The sequence below is a fragment of the Falco punctatus genome, assembly GCF_963210335.1.
Source record: "Falco punctatus genome assembly, chromosome: 7".
NCBI lineage: Eukaryota > Metazoa > Chordata > Aves > Falconiformes > Falconidae > Falco > Falco punctatus.
The window spans coordinates 37,889,481-37,914,099 of NC_137587.1; the positions used below are offsets into that span (position 1 = coordinate 37,889,481).

The following is a 24,619-nucleotide window of genomic DNA, read 5'->3' on the forward strand; positions in this document are numbered from 1 at the left end:
CTTTATGATCACTGCTCCAGAGATACACTACCGTCTGCTGCAACCCTCTATTCCTCTGGTCAGAATAACAAATATCCCTGGCCTGGTTCTGCTTCTGTCCTGCTTCAAACCTACACGTGATGAGAGGCTTGATTTTATGGCTGGAAAAGCCGGGGACATCATCTTTGGTGTAACCCCCCCAACTCTGCTGTGTTACCCTAGGGCCTCTGGCTGCATGATACCTTTGCCATTCCCCCCGCCGCCCAGACGTGAGCAGCTCCACACCAACCTGCAGGAAGCCGCTGGGGTCGTTCTCCTTGATGACCTCCAGGCAGTACTCCATCAGGCCCGTGGTCTGGCGCAGCTTGACCGTGCAGTGAGAAATCTGGTCTCGTACCACCTGCAATGGGACAAGGAAAGCAGCGTTGCTCAGAGCCGCAGGGTTTGGGGAGACAGGGAGCAAATGGGCTTCGGTGCTGCGTGGGTACACAGGGATGGGCTCAGGTCAATGTGAAAAGCGACAAAGACTCAAGGGAACAGAAAAAGGCAGAGTTGGCCAAGACTCATACATCAAATTCCAGACCTTTGAAAACCTGGTGCTAAACAAGCCTTGTTTAGCTCAAAATTATTAACCCACATAATTATTTAAAGCAGTAGGGCAGTTCCATGCTCTGTCTTTATTTAAGACAACCTCCAAAGCTTATGAACACCATGCACACCAAATGCCTACCTCCATAGACACATAGCTGCTGCCCTATCCATCCCTGGCATGCAGCCGGGCTGCAGGGCTGGCTCCGGGGCAGCTGCACCCAACCACCAGCAGCGCTCCTGGCATTTTGGTATTTCTGAGAGAAATGAAAGCACCACCTCCCCAGCTTCAGCTCTGACTCATGGTCTGTTTGAGATGCTCATCTGCCCACCACCCGGGATGGACCATGCTGCAGAATTGCCTCATTTTCTCCACCGGCTGCAGCAGGAGTGTGGGGATGAGCTCAGAGAAAGAGATGTGCTAGTGAGAGGAGATAAATCCTGCTCGCCTTGCATCAAGGCTCTCTGTGGCACACTGAGCTCTGTCTGGGGCTGCCCAGGCTGCATGCTAAAGCATGTCTTCTTGTACCCATGGATGGTTTCCCCAGGGGAATGCGTTTCAGCATCCCAGCAGCGAAGCACAAGCATGTGGCTTGGCCGGTGCCTGTGGTCTCTGCTGATCTTCCCTGAAACACAGCAGGGAGGACAGGGTGCAGGCTCCCGTACCACAAGGATATATTTGAAGGCTGGCTGGTGCCTCATGCTGAATCCCCACAGAAGGAGACAATGCAGGTCTGCACCCAGTGTCAGCAGGATTTCTGTCATGGGAGATTGGCAGAACAGCTCAGGAAGAGAGACTATGCTTTAGAGAGGAACGTGCTCACGGCAGATCATTTTTTTTTTCTTCAAAGCTGTGTAAAGTTCTCCACTAGGATTGAACAAAGCTAGGCAGCTCTAGAGACCCCAGCTATCCAGGATGTTACAGACAGGAAAGATGAGCTTTGGCTCAGCAGCTGCAGCTGCAGTAGGATGGAAAAAGCTGCAATAAGCAGTGATTAACATTTCTGAAAGCGCAGTTGTGTCCTCAGCACCACAGTCAGTGAATCCCAGCATGCCCACCACTCCATAAGCACAGCAGCACTTGAATGACCACCCTGGGCTGGGAAGCACCTCCTCCTGTGAGCACCCCTACTGCTCTGAGGGATGGGGAGGTGAAAAGAAGCACATGTCAGCCTCCTGCGGTGAATAAATATGAAAGCTTTTCCATTCTCCCCACACAGCTGTATCTGTTTTTTTTCTTCTCTCAGCCATTTTATGAATGAAGGAACCCACTGGCTGGATACTTCTTGCTGAGTACTTGTGGTGCAAGTCAGGAGCACTGTGGCTGAGATGGGTGAAAGATCAGCCCATGGACTAATAATATGGTTGGACTTGATGATCTTACAAGGTCCTTTCCAACATAACTGATTATATGATTCTATGAATCTGGGCTTCAAGGGGGGTGATGACTCCTGCAGGGCAATCAATCACACCATGTGTTGATTAATTATAATTTAATCACCTCTACTTAATCACCTAACAGGAAGAAAAGAATTATCAGTCCTGCAGCTCGAGACAACATATCTGCTTCTGTGAAATGCCACAGAGCACTCTCCTAGATGGCTCTGGATTTTTTAGGGAGCAGCCACTTCTTGCTGCTTTTAGCAATCCCAGCCTATGGCAGAGGGAGGCCAGAGCAAGCTCAGGTGCTGGGAAGGGGGATGCAGCCGGTGCACCCTGCGTGCAGGGTAAACAAGGCAGCAGGGGGAGCTCCCATATTGTTCCTTTGGACCAAAAGACGTGTTAGGAGGCTTGCAGAGATGATGGATCACTCTGAGACAGGGCTACCGAGCAGCATGATTGGCACACGCTGGTTTTGGCATCAAACGCTGTCATTAGAGGGAAGAGTTCATTCAATGTCAGTTTCTAACACTTGAGTGCACTGGAATGGCTCTGCTGGGATGGAGCGGAGACAACAGCTAGTCCTGGAGATCTGGACTCCTACGCTGACCTTTTCTGAAAGTGTGGGCAAGCCCCTGGGCTTCATTTCGCAGCAGGGATGGTCAGTCCTTTGGGGTGGGATCCAGCAGGTGCAGTGGGGGTGCAAAGCCTGGCAGCAACCTGCAGCCCCTGCCATGCAACGCCCCTTGCATTGATTTGATCTCTTCTGCTCAGGGAGAGGGTGTTGGGGGGTTGTTCCGCTCTTGCGCGGGATGTCAGTTGTATGGATGTTGGGTCTCTCGGCTGCAGACCACTGTGTAACACTGTGAGATGAGCCCAGCTTGTGGGCTCCAGCCTTGCTGTTAAGAGCATATCCTGACTGCACCGACAGAGCTGGAGCAAGGTTCTGCACTCCCTGCTCGGCTGGGCTGCAGATGGGCGGGTGGGGATCCTACCCCAAATGCCCAGAAAATCAGCCTCCTTTCATGCGAGGCCCCTCTGTGGGGAAATGCACATGCCACCAGGAAGACAGCAAAGATGGGATTGGTAAAACAATCTTCTTATCTTCTTTGCAGCTTAAATTTGTGTCTGATTTGCAAATGAATTTGTGAGCCTCTCCCTGCCCGAGTAGATGCTTTATAAGTATTATCAGCAGAATTGCCATCTGCTACCTCCAGCCAGACGTGAGCCTCCAAGAAACAGCATTTACTCGATGAAGACAGACACAGTGTCCCAGGACAGCCCTGGACATGCAACTGGATCCCCTGGCACCCACTTGGCCAAGAGATGGGGTTACCAGCGAGGCAAGGGGACCTGCCACCACTGCTCCAGTGTTAGCATGAGACCTGCGGGGCTCCCTGGCACTGCCTGGGAGGAGGGAGCTGGGGCACGGAGATGCCAGCCCAGGCTTTGCCCCTCTATCAGCAGGGTGAGGTGAGGCCAGTGCCAGGCAACTCCAGGCTGATTAATAACTGAGCTTCCTGGCAGATTATCCCTGCTAATAAAGGTCTGGTTGGGAGTGGAAGCGCTTGCTGCAGGCTGCCACTGAGGCTACGTAAAACTTTATGTATGTGAGTGCAAAACGAGATACAAGAAATTTCATTTAAATGTAAATAAAAGCTTTTTTTATTTTTTGTAAATGTGATCAAAGACCAGAACAGAGAGGCTGTGGAGTCTCCAGCCTGGGAGACATTTAAAACCCAACTGGAGGCAGTCCAGGGCACCCTGCTCTAGGTGCCCAGAAACTGCACCAGAGAAGCTGCTGCAGCTCTGTCCCAGCCCGCACCTTCAGCCCCGTCGATCCTGCCCTTCTGTAACTCTGTGATCCCCTTTGGGGACCAAGCATCTATTTATCTGGAGAACTAGAGCGTGAAACAGCAGTTTAATTGTAGAATCTACACAGCAGGCAAGCCAACAGTGGAAATCCATGTTCCCTTTGCCACCAACAAACTGTTTTCAAGGCAAGAAGAGGGATCTTTGGTTGGGACCTAGGTAGGACTTTGTGGCATTACTGCTTCTGTGCTCCACAAGAGAAATGGGATGTAGTCACGAATCACTTTGATTAGGGAAAGTAAAGGTTTTAAAAATAAGACACAAACATCTCCCACACCTTTGAAGGGACAGTCTAAACCCAGTGGGGCCGATGAATCAGAAAAGTTTTCCACGTGGCCTTAAGCATCCTGTGGTTCTCATGCATCAGGAATTTCCACTCCCTGGGGTACCTCAGCTCCCTGTTACCCTGGTAATGAAGGGTATTTCAGTGAAGAGAGCTGAAAGTGAAATCTGGAGGTTCCTCAAGCCTTTGACTTGTGCAAGCAAATGAGGCTGTGTTGGGCTGAGGATCAGGAGGCCTCAAAAGGCTTGCAGTATTCACCAGACTGCCAGGGAAACCAGGCTGCCATGACTTCTGCATGAAGGTAGACAGTTCACAAACCTCTCCTGAAACTATGCGAGGAACACACCTCACTGCATGGTGGCATCTTCTGGGAAAGGGCTAATGGCTCAGCTGCTGAAGGCATTTGGGCAGTTCCATACATTTTGTTTGTGGTTGTTTTTATCAAATGCCTTTTTTTTAGGTGCCAAAGGAGGCAACAGCCAGAACCTGGCTGCTAATCACTACCTATAAAAAGGACTTTTGCTGTGCACTCACAGCAGTTCACTACTACCTTAAAATAGGACATTTATTTCAAGAGCTTTTTTTCCCCCTGTAAGATGACATTAGCTATAATTTACATTTTAATACAGCTCCTAGAAGGCACTAACATCTGCACTCATCTCTACTTAAAACGTCTTCCTCACCTTCCTCCTCTTTTGAGTACTCAGCTAGATAACCAGTTTCCAAGGCACTCAACCTCACTTGAACCTTGAGTCCTCAGCGTCTGAGATGAGTCTTGCAAGGAGGTCATGTGCAGGACACGGAGCCTCCTCTCTCCTGGCACACCATGGCCAGGGTAAGGTCACCCGCACAGTTGCAGGGATGGAGGGTAATGTTAAGGGGAGCGGGGCTCCTGTGCTTCACTGCAGTGCTGCAAACCCAGATGGAAAAATCCTGGACGGAAAAATCCCCAGAACAGATCCCGACACTTTGATTGTGCTGAATCCCACAGCCACGTGTCCTCTGAGCACAGCATTTCCAGGTGGATGTTTCCATGGTGACTTGCCTCTTGCTATTGGGAGAGGAGGCTCAAGCTGGAGCTGGGAAAAGCAGAGCTGCTGCGTTAACAACCGTGTGCAATGCTGGCGGCTGCACGTCCTGGAAGCTTGCATAGCCAGCTCTGATCAAAGCTTTTGTACAGCACCAACAAGTGTGGGAAGGTGTGGTACAGAGACCTGGTCTTCAGTGCAGAGCCACTGGAGGAACATAGCACATGGACAGATGCTATGGAGGACAGACTTGATAGAGCTTTTCAGCAGAACAAGTGGAAAGCTTGAGGGACATCAGAAAACTAGAGGCATCCCTGCAGCCTGATCACAGCTCTGCAGAGCTCCTCAGCCTCAGTGCTCGGCTCCTGGTGCTGATGCCCTTCCCAAGGTGGCCAGACATCATGACAGGGGAAAAACTGCAGAGTGTGGAGGGATTTGTAAGAGAAAGCAGTGGGCTGGTATTTGCATCTTCGGGAAATAATCTACCTTGTGATGAGCTTATCTGACCTGTGTGTCCTGTCTGGTGTTTCCAGAGAGAAATGGTATGGTACAGGAAACTAAACCGCACAGCTTCTCATCCTTACACACCAGTCCTGATTCCCAATGACCTAATCCAACAGGGGACATCAAGTTCCCTTGTGCTTCCGGGAAAATCCTGCCTGTAACCCCTAAGGAAGGGTCATGGACCAGCATTACATCTCTGGATATCCAGTGCTATAGGCTAGAGCCCTTGGTGAACGTTTCCTATATAATGAGCTCCCCTGAGAAATGTGACAACTGCTGCTTGCCTGCAAGGGCTCTGCAGTCAAAGCACCGTGGTGAAACCACAGAGCAAAGACATCCTATGACCTGAAGGCCAGAAGGCAGCCAGAATGGTCCACCACACTGCAGAGAGCTTAAAGGAGGTACATGCAGAGACCAATCCATGCATGCTGTGGATTGAGGAGAGATTTCTTCCTGGGACAGCACTGCAGGGAAGCCTCTATGTCCCCTGCACAAACCAGCCCATGCTGTAGGGCACCTTCCCTTCGCAAGACCATACTGGTCCTTTAAAAACCAGGGTCAGCGATGAGGAAGCAGGACAGACAAGGAGGTTGGTCCCAGAGATGGAGCAGGCACCTGGTCCCGCTGCTCCTCCAGATGTGATTTTTTAAAGCCTGGGTCCTTAATCTGAATCCAAGTGTAGGGGGTGGGTGGGGAAATGCTTCCAAGTTCATTTCCTCCCAAACCTCTCTCCACTCTGGAGTAATTAGTGTTGGCCCACAGGCAAACCTGGATTTGTGCTTGCCTCCATGAAATATGTGTCAAACCAAAGTAGGTCAGTCCTGAAGCTGAGCTGACCCCAACTCTGGCTGCCTCACAGAAATGGGAACTTGGGCTCTCCAGTGAAAGGCGCCTGTGGCACGGTGCCAGCCGGCAAGCTTTGTCCCTTCATGCCTCTCCTCCTCGCCTACACGGTGCCATGCCCTGCTGTGATGGCCAACCTCCCAGCAGGCAGGAGGGGCAGCCCACAGGGAGATCATCTGCGGCCAGGGCACTGCGGCTCCATGCCAGCTGCTGGAGCAGCTAGTTTGGATCTGAAAGGGGTCCTGGGTGGCACAGCTAAGCCTCACTAGTCAGTCTTATCTGCTCATCTCCTCCTCAGCTGAGTTGCTCTGGGGACACAAAGCAGCAAGTGGACATGCAGGCCAGGCTGGGATGCTCCGGGCTGGTCTCCTTTGGGAAGGGGTGAAGCTATCACCGGCAGTCAGCAGCCAGTGTCCCATCCTAACGTGACCATCAGCCAGGACAAGCCCTATGGTCCTGCAGGAAGACCCACCATGCATCCACAAAGTGCATGCCAGGGCATGTGCAGGAAGAGACAGCACCAAGCACACAGCATGCTGCTGCGGCAGGGTGGGCAGAGGTGGGGAGGTGGCTGTTCACAGAGGTGGCACAGTGTCACACCACACACATCATCCTTCCTGACACCCTGGAAGGATTCCTGCTCCCTCAGCAATGCTTCCAGTGCTCAAGAGCCTCAGAGCAATAGCTGGGGGCTTTTATCCCCCCCAGCCAGCCCCAGCCTTGGGCAGTGACAGGGACATCCCGTCGGGAGGCAGCTGCTCCAGACACAATGCTGCTCCCCTTTCATGTCTCGACCCTTTGAGTGAGGCCAGCCCAGCCTGTCCCCAGCTGGAGCTGCAGGTGCTGCCTTTGTCCAGGGGACTCCTTGGAAGGGGCAAAGGGGAAACTGCCCCATGCGGTGATGACCCGGGCAGCCCTTTCCCCTGGGTGACAGAAGCAATGCTGGGGATGGGGGTGGGGGGGACAGGCTGCAGGGTTGGTGGCAAATCTCGCCTCAGTGGCCTGGTGCGGCCAGGGGGCCCTGTGTGTGCACAATGAGGATGCCAAGGAGGTACCCAACAGGCCTGGGGCTCTCCTGCAGCCCCTGTCCCATCTGCAGCTTGTGAAAGCAGGCAAGACCCTCTCTGTCCCTGTCCCCCAAGCCAGAGGGGAAGGATGTGCATTCACCCGGGCTGCATGTTAAGGCTCTGTGTCCCAGCCTGACGACGCTGAAGCCACAGGAGGCAAATCTCAAGTGTGCAGGACTCTAGCTGGCACTCAGGTGGGTCAGGGCTGCACGACTCTTCCCACACAAGCCTAAGACCAAGGCAGAACCACTGCCTTTATTACTTAACCCCTCCACCCTGCAAGAATTAAAACTGAAAATCAAACAATTTCAGGCTAAAAATCTGAGCAACACTCCACAGGCTGCAAAGCAGAGGGGAGCAGCTTCTGGATTTTAAGCAACAGCTGCTGTGATGCTACTGGTAACTGGATGCAAGCTCATGTGCCACATCTGTTGGAGCACCCAGCACCACGGAGCCCCTCCTGCCCACACAGCTCCCTTCCCACGGTGTGTGGGGAGCTGTAAAAGCTTGGCCCTTCAGGAATGGAGGCTTGAGGGATGATTTTAACAGAGTCCAGTCTGAAACCCAGCAGCTGTTTCTTCTTTTAAGGTCCAGGACTGCCTAAAGCCCAGTTGATAACAAGGGTGGATGGGGGTGGGACATACGTGTGCATGTGCTGGGGGGACAGGCAATATGGTAAGAGCAAGCAGTGGGATGCAGATCCTTTCTTCTGGCCAAAAAGTGAAAGGTCTCTGTGGGTTGTGCTGAGCAGGGAAATTACTTTGTGCTGCCTGGCTTTGTAAGAGTTTAATTAACCGTGCCTTGAAGGGGAAGAGGGAAAGAGAGCCCACCAGGCAGTGGAGGTCCTCTCTGTGCCTAGAAGACAAGCTGGCGGCATGGCATGCCTATTTGAGGTTGTGCTTTATTGTTGGACACTGAGCACTGATGCTGGGCTCGGTCCCACAAAGCTGCTATTGTCCATCTCCTGATGGAAATGCTCACATGCCCTCGTGTTGCAGTGCCCGTCATCTGCAGGCGGACAACTGGCGGCCTCCTCCTCCATTTTAGGCAGGTCCAGGAATCCCTCTGGGAGCCTACTGGGTGGCCCAAATCAAGGCCGGGGGGGGATGCAAGTGGAGCCAGAAAAGAGACATGGATGTTTCTAGCCAGAACACTGAAAAGCCCTTGCAAGAGGGACCCTGGAAGCACAAAGTGATGTGAAATGCCTCAGTTGCCCTGTATCAGTGATGGCTGAGGTGCAACTAGCTTGTCCAGCAGATACTGGGCTATGCTACACCTGCTACCCCCAGTCCCGGGTGAGATTTGACACTTTGCTTCCATTTTCAGCCGTAAACCAGCTGAAAAGACACAGTGTAGTGACTGCAGTAACGACACAAGCCAGGAGCCCCTTTTCACAGCTGACCTCAATGCTCACGTTGAGAGCTGCACCTCAGCTCCCCCAATGCCGACAATTTACCTCTCAGTGCAACCACCACCTTGAGGCTATGAGGTGCTCACCAAGTACAAAACACAGAGCAATTCCTGCTCCTGCCTGGTGATGAAAGCGGCATCTCATGACAACGTGTGCCCCAGGACTTCAGCTGAAGACAGCAGAAGTTACAGGCACTCAACATCCTGCAGGATCACACCAGTAGCTTCAAACCAATGTTGTACATTTTCCAGCCTGTGGATGCTGTACACATGGTTGTGCTGACCTAATGACTAGTAACTGGCCCAATTTGGTAGGAACCACCACTTGGAGGAAGCAGCACTTTGTTCAGGGCCTGTCATGCTGGGAGTGGGCTGGGCATCTGCAGCAAAATGGAATTCAGCTAATGTGAAAAGCAAGAGCAGCTGCAGCTTTCCAGTGACCTCCCTGCTCCTCCCGTGGTACTTCACCCCAACAAACAGCACGACAGTCCTCATCCCCATCTGGTGCCAGCCCTGCAGAAAGCTCTCTGACCACCAAGCCGGTGGGTAGGGGCTCACCTTCAGCTTGTGCTCATGTTCCTTGTTGACCCGGGACAGCAACTGGGCTTTCCTTCTGTTGAGGGCATCAATGAGGGCGTCACACTGGGCCACCAGACAGGCCTCAAACTCCACGCTGTTCTCCTGTGGGTCAGAGCAGAGCATCACAGCCAGGGGAGCATCTCTATTTCAGTTGGGAAACCTTGTATTTTTTTATGACACCACATGAGCCGTATTTATATACGCAGCTGCACCACTGCAACTCACAAATCCACAGCAGTAGCACGTGGGATGCTTACGCCCTTGGCTCATGGCAAATGCCACCACGGTGGCAGGTGAGGAACAGGTTTTGTCCATCCTGCCACACCCTTGGATCTACCTGTGGCAGAGATCGGAAGGACTGGGGTCTCTGCTGCTCCCTCCACGACACAGGCAGCTTTGGGAGGAGCAGTTTTTGGGAGGGCTGCAGGGGGTAATAGGAAAAGCCAGGTGTGGGCCCCTTTGGGAGGACATCCACCAAACCAAGCTGGGGATGATGGGACAGAGGATTGCAGAGAGCAGCTCAAACTGGTAGGAGGGGGATGTTCCTTGGCCAGAAGACACAGTACCTGGATTTGCTGCACCATGTTGCGGAGTTGGACCAGGAACTCTTTTGCTTCCTTGGCTCTGTCTGACAACCCATTCAGGGCCTGGGAAAGCTGGCTCTGCAGAGGGAAGAAAGAGTGAGTTCATTTCCATGTCCTGGACTCATGCTTGCGCTGGAGGAGCTGATGTGCGATTTGGGCTGGGGATGGACTGCAGCCCAGCACTGCCTCCCCGGGCTGTGGAGCCTTCAGCAACCCACCAAGGTGTCCTTCTGCCCCTGCTGGCCCGAGTATAAGGAGAGGAAAAGGAGGGTTAGCCGTCATCATGGATGTCCTGGCTTTGGGAAGCAGATATTCAGTGTCCGCCTCCTCCACAGGCTTCCCTGCATGATCAGGGACAAATCGCATCCATCCTGGGTCTCAAAGTGAGTCAGTCACTACCTCCACTGGATCTGTGCTCTCCAGGGAGCCAGACACCAAAATCCTGTAGGATCTGACCCATGCCTGCTGAGGCTGACTACCACAAGGGCACAGGTCAGGCCACCTGATTCAGACTGAAAATCTCCCAGTCCCTCCTGAAAGCTAACATAAAGCAGGGTCCTCCATTGCTGTGCAAAATACTGACTGCTCCTTCCTCCTCCAGTGCTAGGGGTGGGAGCACACACCCACAGCCTGCTCTGGCCTGTGCTGAGCTGAGCAGCGTAACATGGAAATAATAATGATTGTCTTGTGCTTTCTCATTTTCATGGCGCTTCCCAAACATTAACTCAGGAATCTTTCTCTTTTGCCATGATTTCAGCAACAGTTATTATCTCAAGAGCTGGGCAAATCACCCCTGAAAATTTACCTCTCAGGACAGATTTTGCCTCTTTTGTGCGCTGCAAATTGCCTGCAAACATCATGCAGGTTTTGAGGTGTGATCTTTTTTTACAGCTGACACAGAAGGGAGCCCAGAAGATGGCTGATGTCCCCAAATCTCCAAAAACCTAATTGCAACCATCTCTCCTGTGATCAGGATGTTGGCACCAGGCTGGCCCCTGCTCTGTTGTGCCGTGCTCCCTCAGATGCTGGCACAGGGAGAGGGAGGAGGTGAGACAGGAACGGGGAGGAGGGGGAGTGATGGTGCAGAAGGGATGAGAGGTCAGCAGAGCACAGTGCCTGCTGAGATGGTGCTGGGCTGAAATCAAGAAAAAAAGAATTGCTATCGAAGAGACAAGGCAGCAAATGAATGGCAACCATTTAATGGCCCAGAAAATGACCTTACTGCTGCTTCCCCAGGAGATGTTAATATAACCCTAGTGATTTCTGCATTTCCTTTGTAATTTATCGTGCCCATGTCATTAGGATGTGGAGCTAATCAGTGAATGCATCTCTAATAAAAATGGGATTGCTAAGTCAGCTCAGCAGGTCTCTCTGTCTCTCCTCCCTCCCCGCCCCAAGCAAAGGCTGGAAGAGAGCAGAGGCCAGAGCCCGAGTTGCTCCCCACAGCACCGGCAGCCCCATGCACTTCAGGGACAACCCAGCCCTGCCTCACCCTCTCTGCTGCATCCCTGCAAAAGCCTCCCTCACCCTGCCCCGTGCTCGCTCTCCACAGCCCAGGCACGACTCCAGCCCTCCCACATTTAGGAAGACATCTTAAGCTTGGCAAGGTGGTTTGCTGAGAGCCAAGCGCTGCAGGGCCCTGGTCTCCGATAATGCAGGCAATTAATAGAGAACATCAGCAGGAGTTTGTTATGTTTACAAGCGTCTCATTAAAATTGCAGCATGGTGTGGTTTTTTTTTTCCTTTAATAAAATCTTTAGAAGGCTTTTTTTTTTCTATCAACATACATTTCAGAAGGGGGATCTTTAAATCAGCCTAACTCTTCAGGCTTCCCAATGGGAAAGCATTTTAAATATGCTCTTAAAATTTAATGAGCTCAACACCACCAGTGTGTGCTGTCCATGTGCAGCTCCTTCACCCTGGACACCCCAGACTCACAGCACAATGGCTTCCATGGCACAGCAAGCTTTGAGCCCGTACACAAAAAGAAAAAGATGGTCCATCGTGTTCAGAGCATCCCTCCCTGCAGTTTTACACTACATCCCCCTTCTCAGCTCAGCCCTTCCCTCTGCTCGAGATGTTCTCAATGCCACCAGTGCCTCCAGGTGAGGGGCACAAACCAGTCAGGAAACCATATTTTTTCCATAATCATAAGGTTAGTGAGGTGCACAGTGGACACCCTGCCCTGTGCCTCATCCCCAGCACGGAGAATGGGATGCCGACACCAGCATGCCCAGCTCACAGTGCTGTGCAGTAAGAGCCAGCATCACCTGTGCAAAGCTGATGATGCCAGCTCCTATGCATGGGTGGCCACAAACTCCTCAACACACATGAGAGTCCTAAGGTTTTGTTTTTCATCAGCATGAGCTTTGTGCCGATCTCCAGGAAGGGTCCCTATTACGCCACAGGCTCTCCTGGAGTGGAGATACATTCCTGGACATGTCCCCTTTGAAACAAACATCTGCCCAGCTCTCCTGCTGCATCCCTGCTGCTTATGGCAAGAGTCATCCCGCCGAGGACTCAGAGCTGCAAGCCATCACAGTTAGCCCATTAAACAAGGTTAATTAATGCTATACGACAACGGAGTGTGTATGAGAATGTGCGCAGGGACTCGCGAGCATGCCTGAATGTATTCATTAAGGGCAGCGCTGCAGGCGCAGTGACAACACAATTCATAACCGTATGCCACAGAAAAACAAAGTCCTTCTGGTTTCTGTTATGTTAATAAGTCAGAGGCTGCGGAGCAAAATTAAATGACTGATCAGGTCCATAAATTCTACAGGTACCTTCCATGACCCTTGGAGCAAACCCAAGCTTTAAGGCAGTCTGTCGCTTCAGAGAAGGATTTAATCACCGGACATGGAAGGTAGTGTCACAGGTTTCCCACAAGCGTGTGATCCACATGGAGGGAGCAGGAAATAGAGACTCAGGAGGAGTTCTCCACATGGGAGCAGTTGGCTGGAAGGATCTCAAGCCTTGTCTCCTGCAGGTGCTATACCAGATCATAGGAAACAAGATGCTGTTAGTACTTCTGACACACACTGGAGGGATTTCCCCTCCCTGCAGAAATGCAGCACTTTGCATCTCCATATGGAAACAAAATCTTTGGGTCTTCTCAGGGCCAGGAACCCCGACCTGGGAACCACTGTCCCCCTGCAGAGCAGGGGATGGTGGATTGAGATGCAGCACCCTTCAGTGTGCAGTGGGCCAGCCAGCTTGCATGCGCTGGACTGGAGCAGAGTCCCACCTCCAAGCTAGCACAGGCAGGGGAATTAATGAGTGTGAAATGAAGAAAAATCCCATTTAGCAGCGTCTTAAAATCAAGTGAATTTGTTCTTTGCAGAAAGCTGGCCTCTTTTTCAATGCTCTTGTTTCAAGGCAGTAAGAAGAGACCTCTGTAATTCACATTAGCATTAATGGGAGCTAAGCATTTAAATCTCTGTCCCCGGAGCACTTAGGAGAGAATCCGTCCACTCTTTGTGCTCGCTAATAGCTCTGTAACCCTCCTTCCCAGGCATGGTTGACAAAGGGATTTCTGTCACTCTTTGATTCCCTTGTCCCAGAGCACGGATAAGCGGATAAGCGCAGTTGGTGCAGAAGGCTGGTGGCTCATAGGGCTGAGCAGGCTCCAAGAAACAGAGAAAAGCACCATTTTAAACTCTGCATCATCTCTCAGACAGAGCTGGTTTGGTTCTCCTCCAGTACAACCTAGCTGCCAGGGATGGAGCTCCTCCACGTTTACCTTGAGGCGAGGAGGGAGCTGGGCCTGTTATTTTAGGAGGCACCAGGTCCCACTCAGCATTGGATGCTGGATTCACAGCGTCGGCTCTGTGTGACAGCTCCATCTGGCATACCGAGAAACGCCCAAAGTTAGCTAGCGTTGGCCACCAACAAGAGTGAGGAACAGTTGCTCTCATTTCAAACCCCAACTCACTTGCAGATTCTGACACTAGACAAGATGCCTGGAGTATTCAGGAGAGACACCACTTTCCTCCTCTGCAAGCTGAAAACCGGTTGCTAGCCCCGCTCCCTGTGCCCCTGCACACCCAGGAGCTCTGGAGCCCTGCCCGCCCCCAGCTCGCAAGGGCTGTGCCTCCATGCAGGAAAGCAAGTTTGCGTGTGATGGTGAAAAGTCATGAATTTAAATGACATCAAGAAAGGACATTTCTGATCAAGGCCAGGCCAAATGTACACCCCAGTGCAGCATCTTCTGTACAACGGTGCTCTTCCAGCCTCCAACAGTTCACAGCTCAGAAACCTGATGAGGCTGGCATGGCTTTCATGTAGCCTGTGTAACGCGCCTCAGATTTCTCTTCTACAGAACTAGCCTGTCTCCTCACAGACCAACATAAGCTTTGATCACCCGCAAGGTCCTGTAGCAAGGAGTTCACAGCTTAAGTTCATGCCTTGTGCAAGCCACCTCCTCTTGGCTGCAGCAGACTATGTCTTGCATCAAAGGCCGTTTGCACCTAAGATTTCAGATGACCGCACCTCCTTACCAGCCAAAGATGGGCTACATGCTCTGGGTCACCCCAGGACAGAAAACCTACCCCAAAAGAGCTCTTGGCATTACATCATGAGCCCAGTACCTGCTCTGACATCCCAAGTGTTGCAACCAGCCCCTGTTTCTTCTCTCCTTCCAACCACATCATCTTGCAGCCAGTTCCTCTGCTGGAGCACCCGTATGGAGGTAAAAGAGGAATAAGCCACAGAAAGAAAAGATGCTGTTCTGCACCCTCAAAATGAGCTGTCACAGATGCTGGAGTCGAAGTCAGGTGCTTCTTTCCTTTAATTAAAGCATAGGATCTACAGCCTTTGAATCTTGGGGCAAGCTTACTGTATGTGATGCCTGACTAATTAAAATGGGATGTTTAATTAAAATTTGCATTCAGTCAGGAAGTTGATGAAGCTAAACTGCTGCTAATTGGCTTTCGGCTCCAGTCACGACAGCCTGACTTTTGGATTCAACACTGCCCAAGAAGAGAAACCAGGAGCTCTGCCTGGAGCTGCAGCCTGGGCTGAACCCGCCCCTGGAGACTTGAGCCTGCACCACGGGGCGAGGGGGAGACCAGGCTGGACAGTGCCACATCCCGGGGTCCTGCAGGAGCTGGGCCTCATGGCAGACTGGTGACCGTGGGGAGCTGGCTGTGCCCTGTGCGGCAAAGAAGCCTGCCGACCTGCCCCAGGGAAGGCTCCTTCCTGAGCTTACTCCCAGCAATGATAAATGCAAAAATAAAATCACGCCTTCACCCTTCTCCCTGTTCCTCCTTTGCCACCTGACAATCATTCAGTCGCTCCTGCTAAGCCTGCTCTGGGGCTGACTTGGCATCACTGCTATGCACTGATGGCTAAAGCTCCTGGCTGCTCTCCAGCAACACCCACATGCCCACTGGCCATGCTGTCTCTGCTCCCACTGAACAGTGCCCAGACCCCTTCCCCATTTCCCTTGCACACATCCCCAAACTGTATCAGTGACCCCTGTGTACTTACTCTGATGAAGACAAGTAAATGAGTCTGAAACCTACTCAGAAACAGCTCTGTTTGATCACTGCTCACAGACAGCAGCTGCGAGAGCTCTGCCCACCAGCTCCTAATGCATGTGATGTGATGTGACAGCACACAGGGCTAGGCAGTTACCACCTGTGTGCATTTAATGACACCTCTTACCAAAAATGCCTTACACCTCTGCAGCTACTGCTATCAAAGCTGAACCTCCTCAAAGGTCCTCCTCCTTTCCTCTCCATCCTGCTCTGCTAAGCCTGGTCCATGAAATCACGCTGGAAATGCAGATGTGCAGCAGACAGTGGGTTACACCCCAAGGCAACCTCATCCCATGCCCAAAAGGTTGGTGGAGAGCTGCGCTTTCACTGCAGACCACTTCCTCTCTGCGTGCTGAAGTCCTTCAGCACCTTTGGAGAGCAAGCAGGCAACAGTCTTGAAAGCTGCAGACCAGCGCTTACTCCCAGGCCCACCCTGGCATGCCTCTGGCAGGGAAGTGGTGTAGATACAGGCGACTGATGTTCTGTGTTTGCAGGATGAGCAAAGCCAGACCATCTTAGCTCCTAGAAATGGTAACCTTGAGCCAAGGCAGGTGATAGGAACAGAGCATGGGTCTGAATTACCCCTTTCCAAACACCTCACCGTTCTGCTGCTGTGCATTTGACGTAGGTCCAGCTCAGGTTGTCCTGGCTTCCCATGAGAAGGATGTGCTGTCAGCCTGACATAAAGCCACAAATAAACTAACAGACGGGAAAGCCTACACTTGTCAGCAGGACACACATACACAGAGCCAAGTCTGTGAACAAAGCTCCTAGGTGCAAACTGCAGGCTAGAAATGAACCCCCGGGAATAGCTCCCGTGCTGCAGACAATGGGGGAAGCAAGGGATCGGAAGGCAGCAACCGCTACCGCTGTGTACCGATTGCTACCACTCCGTACCAGAGGTCTTGGTTCTCCTCCTTCATTGTCATTATGGGGGGGGAAACTGGGGTATGCAGGAGGAAGAAAAAAAGTAAATCACTACAATATAGCAGCCCTTGGGAGAGGAGCACCGTGCAGGCAGTGTGCCTCAGGGCCAGGCTGCTGCTCCTGCCTCTGCAGCAGCCTGGGGAGCAGCGGGGTCTGCAAAGCAGATGATCCTCTGCACATACCAGGTGGGCTGGCTCTCCAGGGCAGGCAAGCACCTGCAGAGCACATTGCCTGTGGGGCAATTTTTATTGACATTACAGTTAATTCCATGGCCTATGGAGGGGCCCCTCTATCTCTAGTAGAGGCAGACACTACACCCACTACTATTAATCCCAGACCCTGGTGGATCTTTCTGGGGGAAGCATGCAGTTCTTTGCCACTCCAATTCTGGGAAAACCCCAGGCAGAATCTGAGAAGGGAGGACACCTGAGATGGGGACACTTTGAGGTGTCTCAGCTCTGTGGTGGTGACACTCACGTGCAGGTCCACAAGGACCCCCAGCCCAGGTTGAGGCATGGGTGAGTTACAGCCTTGTCAGTGCAAACAGAGGGATGCAGTGGCTTTGGGATGCCCAAATATCCAACCTGGCATGGCTGTATGGATAGTGTGGAGCAGCAGATCATCCAGCCCTCAACCCCTCTGCAGTGCCAAGGGTACCCAGCGCCCACAGACAGCAACAGGTGCTGAGGGTGCTCAGCACCCTTGGGGACACAGACTATGTTTTGTGCACAGAGAATTTTCCTCCTGCAGCTTCCTCCCTTCTCTCATCTCCCATCCTTTCTCCCTAGCCCCATGCAGCAACACAGCAGACTCACGTGTGCCACCCAAAGCCACACTCCAGAAGAGACTGTGGGCCAAGCCAGAATGGAGGCAGTGGAAAATTCAGCTGGGAAAAAATCCTCACATCCCCTCTGCCAGGCAGACAGGATGTCTGCAGCCCTCCCACAAGCTGGGGGAGGTGATGAAGTGAGTTTTGCCCCATGCCAAGTCCCAAAGCCGGACTGCTGCCTGCCGGCTGGTAGGATTTTGTTAAAGCCACTTATTTTTTGATAGCGTTGATAACAGAGCGGCAAAGATGTTCTGGGTGCTGCAGTGCAGAACAGAAATCACTGCCAATCCCAGCGGTGTCAGAGTTGGAGGCCTTATCAGCTCAGCCCAGGTTGTTCTTATTTATTGCTGCCCACCCTGAGTCATTGCTTATCAAGGTGAAATCTTGCATGTGGACACTCGTCTGTCCTTCCCTGCAATAAGGAGCTGCCACAGGGCTACGCGTGTTTGTTGGGTCTGTGGAGGGCTGTGCATGGCACGGTCTCCAGAAGCAGAACCTGGAATGTCCAGGTGAAGGGCAAGCCAGGTCAGATGCTGTGGACAGCTGCCTACCCCACACAAGCCTGGATGGTACCAGGATGCCTGCCTGCTGTGGCACAGTGCTGGCCTAGCCAACCCCTTGGGTACACAGCTAAGCCTGTGTCTGCACCATTTCTGGCCCAAGCCCTGTGTTTGTGGGATTGCCTGCTTCCTTGGGATGCTCATCCTACCTCATCATCTCCCCTGTGTTCTCTGTGGGATGATGACTGCAATAACCAGCCAGGAGCTGAAGCCCCCAGTACCAACATGCTGTCACTTGGGCACACAGATGGCCCCAGCCACTGGCTTTGTTCACACAGACACAAGGGCAGTGTATTTCCTCAGCAGGCAGAACTGATTCAAAGGCTCCAGCCTGAAAATAAAGCAAGTATATATTCTTTTCAAGCATAACCTTGCTAAAACCCTTTCATTGCCTTCCATGTGGCTACAGGATTCCCTGGCCTTGGGAAGGCAGGCTGCTCTGCCTCTCCCAGCCTTGCTGTGGGCAATGCTGAATTCACACTGATTTTCCTGTGTGTTTTATTTAGCCTGGTCTCACTGACATCCTGCAGCAGCAGTGGTAACGTCCATCGGACCTCTGTACCAGCACAGTGACTTGCCTAGCCCAGCTCACTGCCTGGCTGCCCAGAGCCCCTCACACATGGCAGAAAGGGGAGGGTTCTACGTCCTGACCAGCCCCAGACTTCAGGGGTTCTCTCTGAAAGGAGATTTCTCATGTTTTGAAAATGACCTGCTGCAACTTGATTGCCAAGCTCTGGAACTGTGCATTAGCCAGCACTGGAGACACTGCTGGAAGCAAGAAACTTAGGGTAAAAACATCAATTATTCTCTTTGCGTGGACTTCAATGCATGTAATTGCTATGCCAAAATTGTGAAAGAAAGGGCCTCCAAGACCCCCTGCTATGAGCAGCGTGCATGACGGTCTAGCTGGGATGCCGGAGCTGTGGGTGCCTGGGGGGACAGGCCACATGCTGCTTCTTCCACTCTGAAATGGCAAAGCATTTTGCTCCTGCTGTGATTCCTTGTGCTCACTTGAACCTGCTACTCCCTGGTTCGCAGACCTTCCATGGCCAGGACAGCTGGTGCTTTGCAGCCTGCAATGATTTCTCGTACAGGCTTTGAGAGAAGCCTGTACGAGAAGGAGAAGGAGGACTGAAATCTCCAGCTTCCAGCATCTTTGCACTTTGACCCCACTTCTTCAAAAGACAAACAATCAGGCAAAAAAACTCTCCAGCAGAAGATACAGCTGCCAAGTGGCCTGTGAGATAACATGCCAGTGGCTGGCTTCCAAAAATGTGGGGATGCCAGATGAAATTATTATACACCACTGGAGCCACAGTGAACTTCTGTCTCAAGCACTGCTGTGGGATCAACCTTGGTTTAGCTTAGGCCCCTGGAAGAGGGCAGATCTAGGAAGATTTCTTGCAACCTGATGAAGGCCAGCTTTGCACACAGGGACACTGTGTTGATCAGTTCCTTTGTGGCAACTTGCTTGGCTGTCTCTAGTCCCTGGGCTAAACAAATACAAGAGGTATGTAATGTCCTGGGCTGCTCCTTGTTGACAGTTCCTTGCTGTGAGGATGTGTTGAAGATGCTCTGTCCTTGCTTTGATATAGAAAATAGTCCTTGCTTTGATTTTTAAGGAGAAGAAACATAAGCACCTACTAATAGCCCTTTGATATTGTCCAATTAATTCCTGTTTTGCTTCATTAACACCCAACAACAAATCATCTTAGCTTTTCACTGGCAAAACATAACACATGTCCCTTTGAAATCCCAGACAGAACTGCCAGATCTATTACAGCAACACTGAGAAAAACACAAGATAAGCAAGGGTCTGCTACCTGCCCACAGGGACACAGAGGGGCAAACAAGGTAAGGGTGAGAAACTATTTAAAAAAGGGCAAATATGGTGGACTGATTGGCACAGATCTGTAGAGTGAGTAGATGCTGAGATCTGCTTTTCCTATATTTCAGGAGGAGAGACACTTTGGACTCACCCTTGCCTGGTTGTGCTTCAGTTGCACTGCATTAGGCGTGCTCCTGGAGTGCATCCTCCAGGCTGCATCCATGAGAGGAGTCCAGGTCTGCTGCAGCTCTGCACACAGACATCAGGGTGGACATGCAGGGTGGGAGTATTGCAAATGCATGCTGCAGCTTTTCGCTGCAGGCTGTTTTTCCGAGCTAAGCAATTTCCACATTCTGGTCTAGGTAGCAGTCTTCCTTGGAGTCTTGTAACCAAGATGATACTGATTGAGTCTGACTTCTTCTGGGATCTGAACTCTGTCAAGAAGGCCACAAACTTCGCTAGCGGCTGGTTTGTGCAAGCAAGACTAGAATAAATTTGTCCCCATTGTCCCTTGTGGGGCTGCTCAGGGCACAACAGGCAGCAAGCAGCTCAGCTCCCAGCTCTAAAGTCTACAGCTAGCCGAGATCCAAATGGGATCCTCAGGACACATCTCTTCCCCCTGCAACACTCACAGGCAACCTTGCAGGCTAGGGGGGAAATTAGCACAGGCTGGATGATGCATTTGTGCACAATCCTCCTGTTCCTTACATCAGCCAGGCCTGCTGTAGATGCAGGGTCCCTCTCCTGGCATCAGTGCACCCAGCAGCAGTGTCTTGCCAACCGTGAAGGGTGGTAAAGTTTGCACACTGGTGCTTGCCTCCTCTTTGTTCATGCCTCTGCAACTCTGGGGTAGCTTTGCTGGTTCTACAACTGACAGTCACCAGGCCCAGCAAGTCTGAGTAACCAAAACAGGCATGGAGGGCATGCACCTTTGCTGTGAGATAGCGGGGAATCTGTAGAGCAATTAACAAGAAGGCATCAACTGAAAGCAGTCCCTTTGTTCGCCACCTTCATCAGATGCATGAGTCCTGTCACTACTGGAGGCCAAGATGAGAGCTCAGGGAAGAAGGCTCTTGTTCTGTCTGCATTATTGATGCCCAAGCCTTGATATACAGCAGACTCCACCGCCAGCTTTGTGCACCTGCACAGCCTCTGACTGCCACAACAGTGAAAGCTCTGTGAAGGATGTGACCGACATCACCAATCTACCAGCACTGCAGAGATCCTCCCACAGCCTGGGTACAGCTCCCAGGTACCAAGGGTGCAACACCTCATCTCCAGCACCACAGGTGTATGCTAAAGGAGTGCTCTTTGGGCTGAGGAGATGTGCAGATATGATGGATGCAGACACTGAAGTGACATGGGCCAGCAACAGAAGTATGGGCAGCTCCATATGGGTTGTAAGGAGGCTGGTGTGAGGAAGCAAAGAGATGCTTTGTGTGGAAAAGGCCCAGTGAAGATCCTGGTGCAAGCCAGTCCATCCAGAGTAACAGCAGCACGCAGCTCCCTTTAATGACTGTGCTGAGCCATGTCTTGAGGACTGCAATCGTAATGATGGCTGATTACTGTCACTTGTGACCCAGCTGGGAGCACACTGATCTATAGTTGCTGTCGTGTGGCTGGTGGCATTTCCAAACCACTCTGGAAGCACAGGGCTCATTTGCTGTGTGTCAGTGTTGTTATGTTTTGAGAGATGAATGAGGCTGGCGAGAGGCAGAGGACAGCTCGCAGCCGAGTAATGACTTCTGCAGGCTTCCCCCCCCCTCCCCTGCAAAGCATGGTCCAGCAACAATGTGGTGTCCTGAGCAGATGGAAATGCTTGTAGCTCTCCTGGACCAGCACACAGCCACATCCCTAAGCAGATGGGCTGGTTCTTTATTAGAGGTGCAACTTACAGGCAGAATAAGCACGTACACTTCTCTCCGAAAAAGCTGGAAACACACTGTCTTGCACACTTTTCCTATATTTGTGGAAAAAGTAGGTTTAAGCATCCTTTGGTGCTCTCCAGCCCTCAGCGTGGCAAAAGGCAGCCTTGTGGGCACTGTCACTGCAGCCACTGGGGCTGTTTCACAGGCTCTGACCCCTGAAGACAGTGCCTGGGCATGCTGCTCCTCCTGGGCTCCCACCTGCTGGAGCCTGCAGCCTGTTTCCCTGATGGCTGGAGGAGTCAGGAGGGACAGCATGCACCCCTCTAACCTGGAGTGCCTCTCTCATCTGCAGAGGGGCATTCCCACCGGGCATGGCTTCTGCCAGGCTCCCCTGCTTCCAACTGCAGCTGCTGCTAGCACAGGGGCAAGGAGATGAAACGAGCAGAGCTGAATCCAATTAGAGAGATCTGGAAACAAGAGAGGAGATGGGACCGTGTCCAAGTTGCTGAGAGCTCCGTGTGCCCTCATGCCAAAAGAGGAGAATCACAGATGAGGAGGACAGGATGCCTGGTCCTGCTTAAGGATCCTTTGGCCAAATGGTGGTGTCAGAAAACTGCAGGCGAGAGCTGAGCACAACAGCATGCAGCATGGCTTAGCATCATACCACAAGCTCCGTTAGCATGCCTGGCGCTTGGGCTAACTAGCCTGGGTGCAGCTCCATGCTGCACGGGCCATGCTTGGAGGAAGCTCTTGAATGGCACCACAGGTCTGCACTGTGGCCTCCTACTTGAGATGAGCAGACTGGGGTTGAGCCCAGCTGGCAAAGGGCTTCCTTGGACACAAATCAGTCAGGGATAAGAATACAGCTGTCGACCTCCTAACAGCACTGGGGCTGCCTGCTGACATCAGGCACATCCTGGCCTGATCAACAGATTTCCTTTCCCTAGGGATGACAAAGGGCAGGACACGTTGTAGACAGACTACAAGGGAAAAGCAGCCAGAAGACAAGTCTGTGCTGGAAGGGAAACTGCAGAAATTTGGCTTCCTGGTGCCCTGCAAAGTGAGATGCATGTTACCCAGAGCTGCTGTTAATGCTGCTTTCCTTTGCTACCCTTACCAATGTAGAACCAGCCCTGAACAAGCACCGAGGAGCGAAACAGAGAGATGGCTTATTGACAATGCGTTACCTACCGGTCTGCTGCACAGCTGTTGAGAAAGTCAGTGCATGACAAATATTGAGAGTAATAACGTTCGGCAGTGCAAGGTAATCAAGGCAACTGATCTAGTTATAATAAGCCTCAGTGAGCGCAGAGTTCAGCTTCTGGAGGAGTACTCTGCAGGTCCGAAGGAACTGGCTCATCAAGCAAAATCTTCCCTACCTCAGGCAGCCACTGAAATAGCATTATTATTGTTTTTAAAACGTAACAAATTCATTGCACAGCCTTAATTGGAGAGAAAGGCAGTTAATAAAACTAGTCACTGCATTTTCTCAGAAGGCTGCTTAGCAGCTAATCTCTACAGCAGCTGATCCCTCCTTAGATGGCTGCTCTTTGTGGCATTTTCCCTTCACTCTGAATAAGCCTCCAAGCCCCAGATTCCCCTTCCCACAGCACAGAAGACATAAGGGAACACATATTAGGCATTCAGCTTGTGTCCTGAGCTCCTGGCCATCTCCAAGTGTAGTCTCCCCTCGATGCTGGCCTCTTAGCTCAAATGCTGTCCTCTTGAGATGCAGTGATCATCTCTACGTCATCTTCCTGGCAGCAGCAGTCCTCCATGGCTCAGTGTTCACCTCTGGCTCAGATGAACGCTGGGCCAGTGAAGTGACACACACAAGGAACCCCAAGCAGCCAGCTCCAGGGACCATCCCAGGGCACACTGGAGAGGGAGCTGCCTCTACAAGGGGTCTGGAATTAAACAAATGGCCGTGGAGGAGGTTGAACAAGATAAAAAACTCAAATGGCTCAGCAGGAATGCACTGGTAAGAGCATGGACTCTTTTTAGGAGCCTTCAGGCATGCTGCAACAGTAGGAGAACCTGGAGAAATGGGCTTAAACCCAGCTTTTTTGTGAGTGATAAAGGAGTGTGCTGGTATTGCATCCATCTAGCTCCACTCTCTACTGTGCACAGGGAAGAGTTGGTCATGGCAACTCCCCAGGCAATAGCATGCTGACACATGGTGTTAACCTTAACAGAAGTGCTCTTTCTTGGCCTCGTGTTGGCAGGAGAACTGGGCCAAATATGGCTTACTTTCTCCATAAAAATCAAATAAAACTCCATAAAGATCAAACAAATCTTCTGGGTTTTGCTGTTTGTCTCACCAAAGAAAATTTCCATTGCCTAATTTGTCTAACTTGCCTAAAAATGAATTTACAAGAGCAAAAGCTGCTGTAAGGGAAAAGCCTGGACACAAGGCTGCCTTCTGACCCACAACACTGCTGCAAACAAAAGCAGCCTTCGTTCTCTGGGAAAACTACTTTGGGATGTAAAGGACCGCACCAGTAACACCCTCCAAGAGAAGGTTCTTCTGCACCATTCTTCCCACAAGCTAGTGGAAGACCTCAGGAGAGGCAACAGAGCTTCTTACCGAGGTGGAAGGATGTACATCCATCATAGGACTAGAGGTATAGTCACCATATGACCAAGATGCCACTGTTGCTGTCCTGTGAGCATGGCATGTCTGGCCACTTCTGGTAATTTTATGTCAGTCACACACCCAGGCAAGGCCCCATCACCTAGCTGTTCATGCAAGCATGCAGTATGCTAAGACCATTAGCTCCCAAACACTGCAGAAGGGAATGGGCTCATTCTAGCCACATGGCGAATGCAGTCCTGGTTCTGGAGAAGACAGGCTGTGGGGTGCGATGAATTCCCACCAAAGCTTTAGAGACAGAGAAGCAGCCGCTCTGGTCAATGGCAAACTCCAAAGGAGGCCTCCACATGATGCTCA

At 51.7% G+C, this 24,619-nt stretch overlaps 1 protein-coding gene across 15 annotated transcripts in view; it reads right to left on the reverse strand.

Annotated features, from left to right (window-relative positions):
• Positions 1 to 24,619, reverse strand: part of TRIM9 (tripartite motif containing 9) — a 73,913-nt gene that overhangs the window by 22,871 nt on the left and 26,423 nt on the right. For all 15 annotated transcript variants that reach the window (XM_080395505.1, XM_080395510.1, XM_080395504.1 and 12 more), the window contains exons 2-4: positions 10,100 to 10,195; positions 9,513 to 9,635; positions 269 to 379 (exon numbers count right to left, since the gene is read on the reverse strand). In XM_080395505.1, coding sequence (XP_080251631.1) covers positions 269 to 379; positions 9,513 to 9,635; positions 10,100 to 10,195 — 330 coding nt within the window. The remainder of the gene's footprint in view (positions 1 to 268; positions 380 to 9,512; positions 9,636 to 10,099; positions 10,196 to 24,619) is intronic.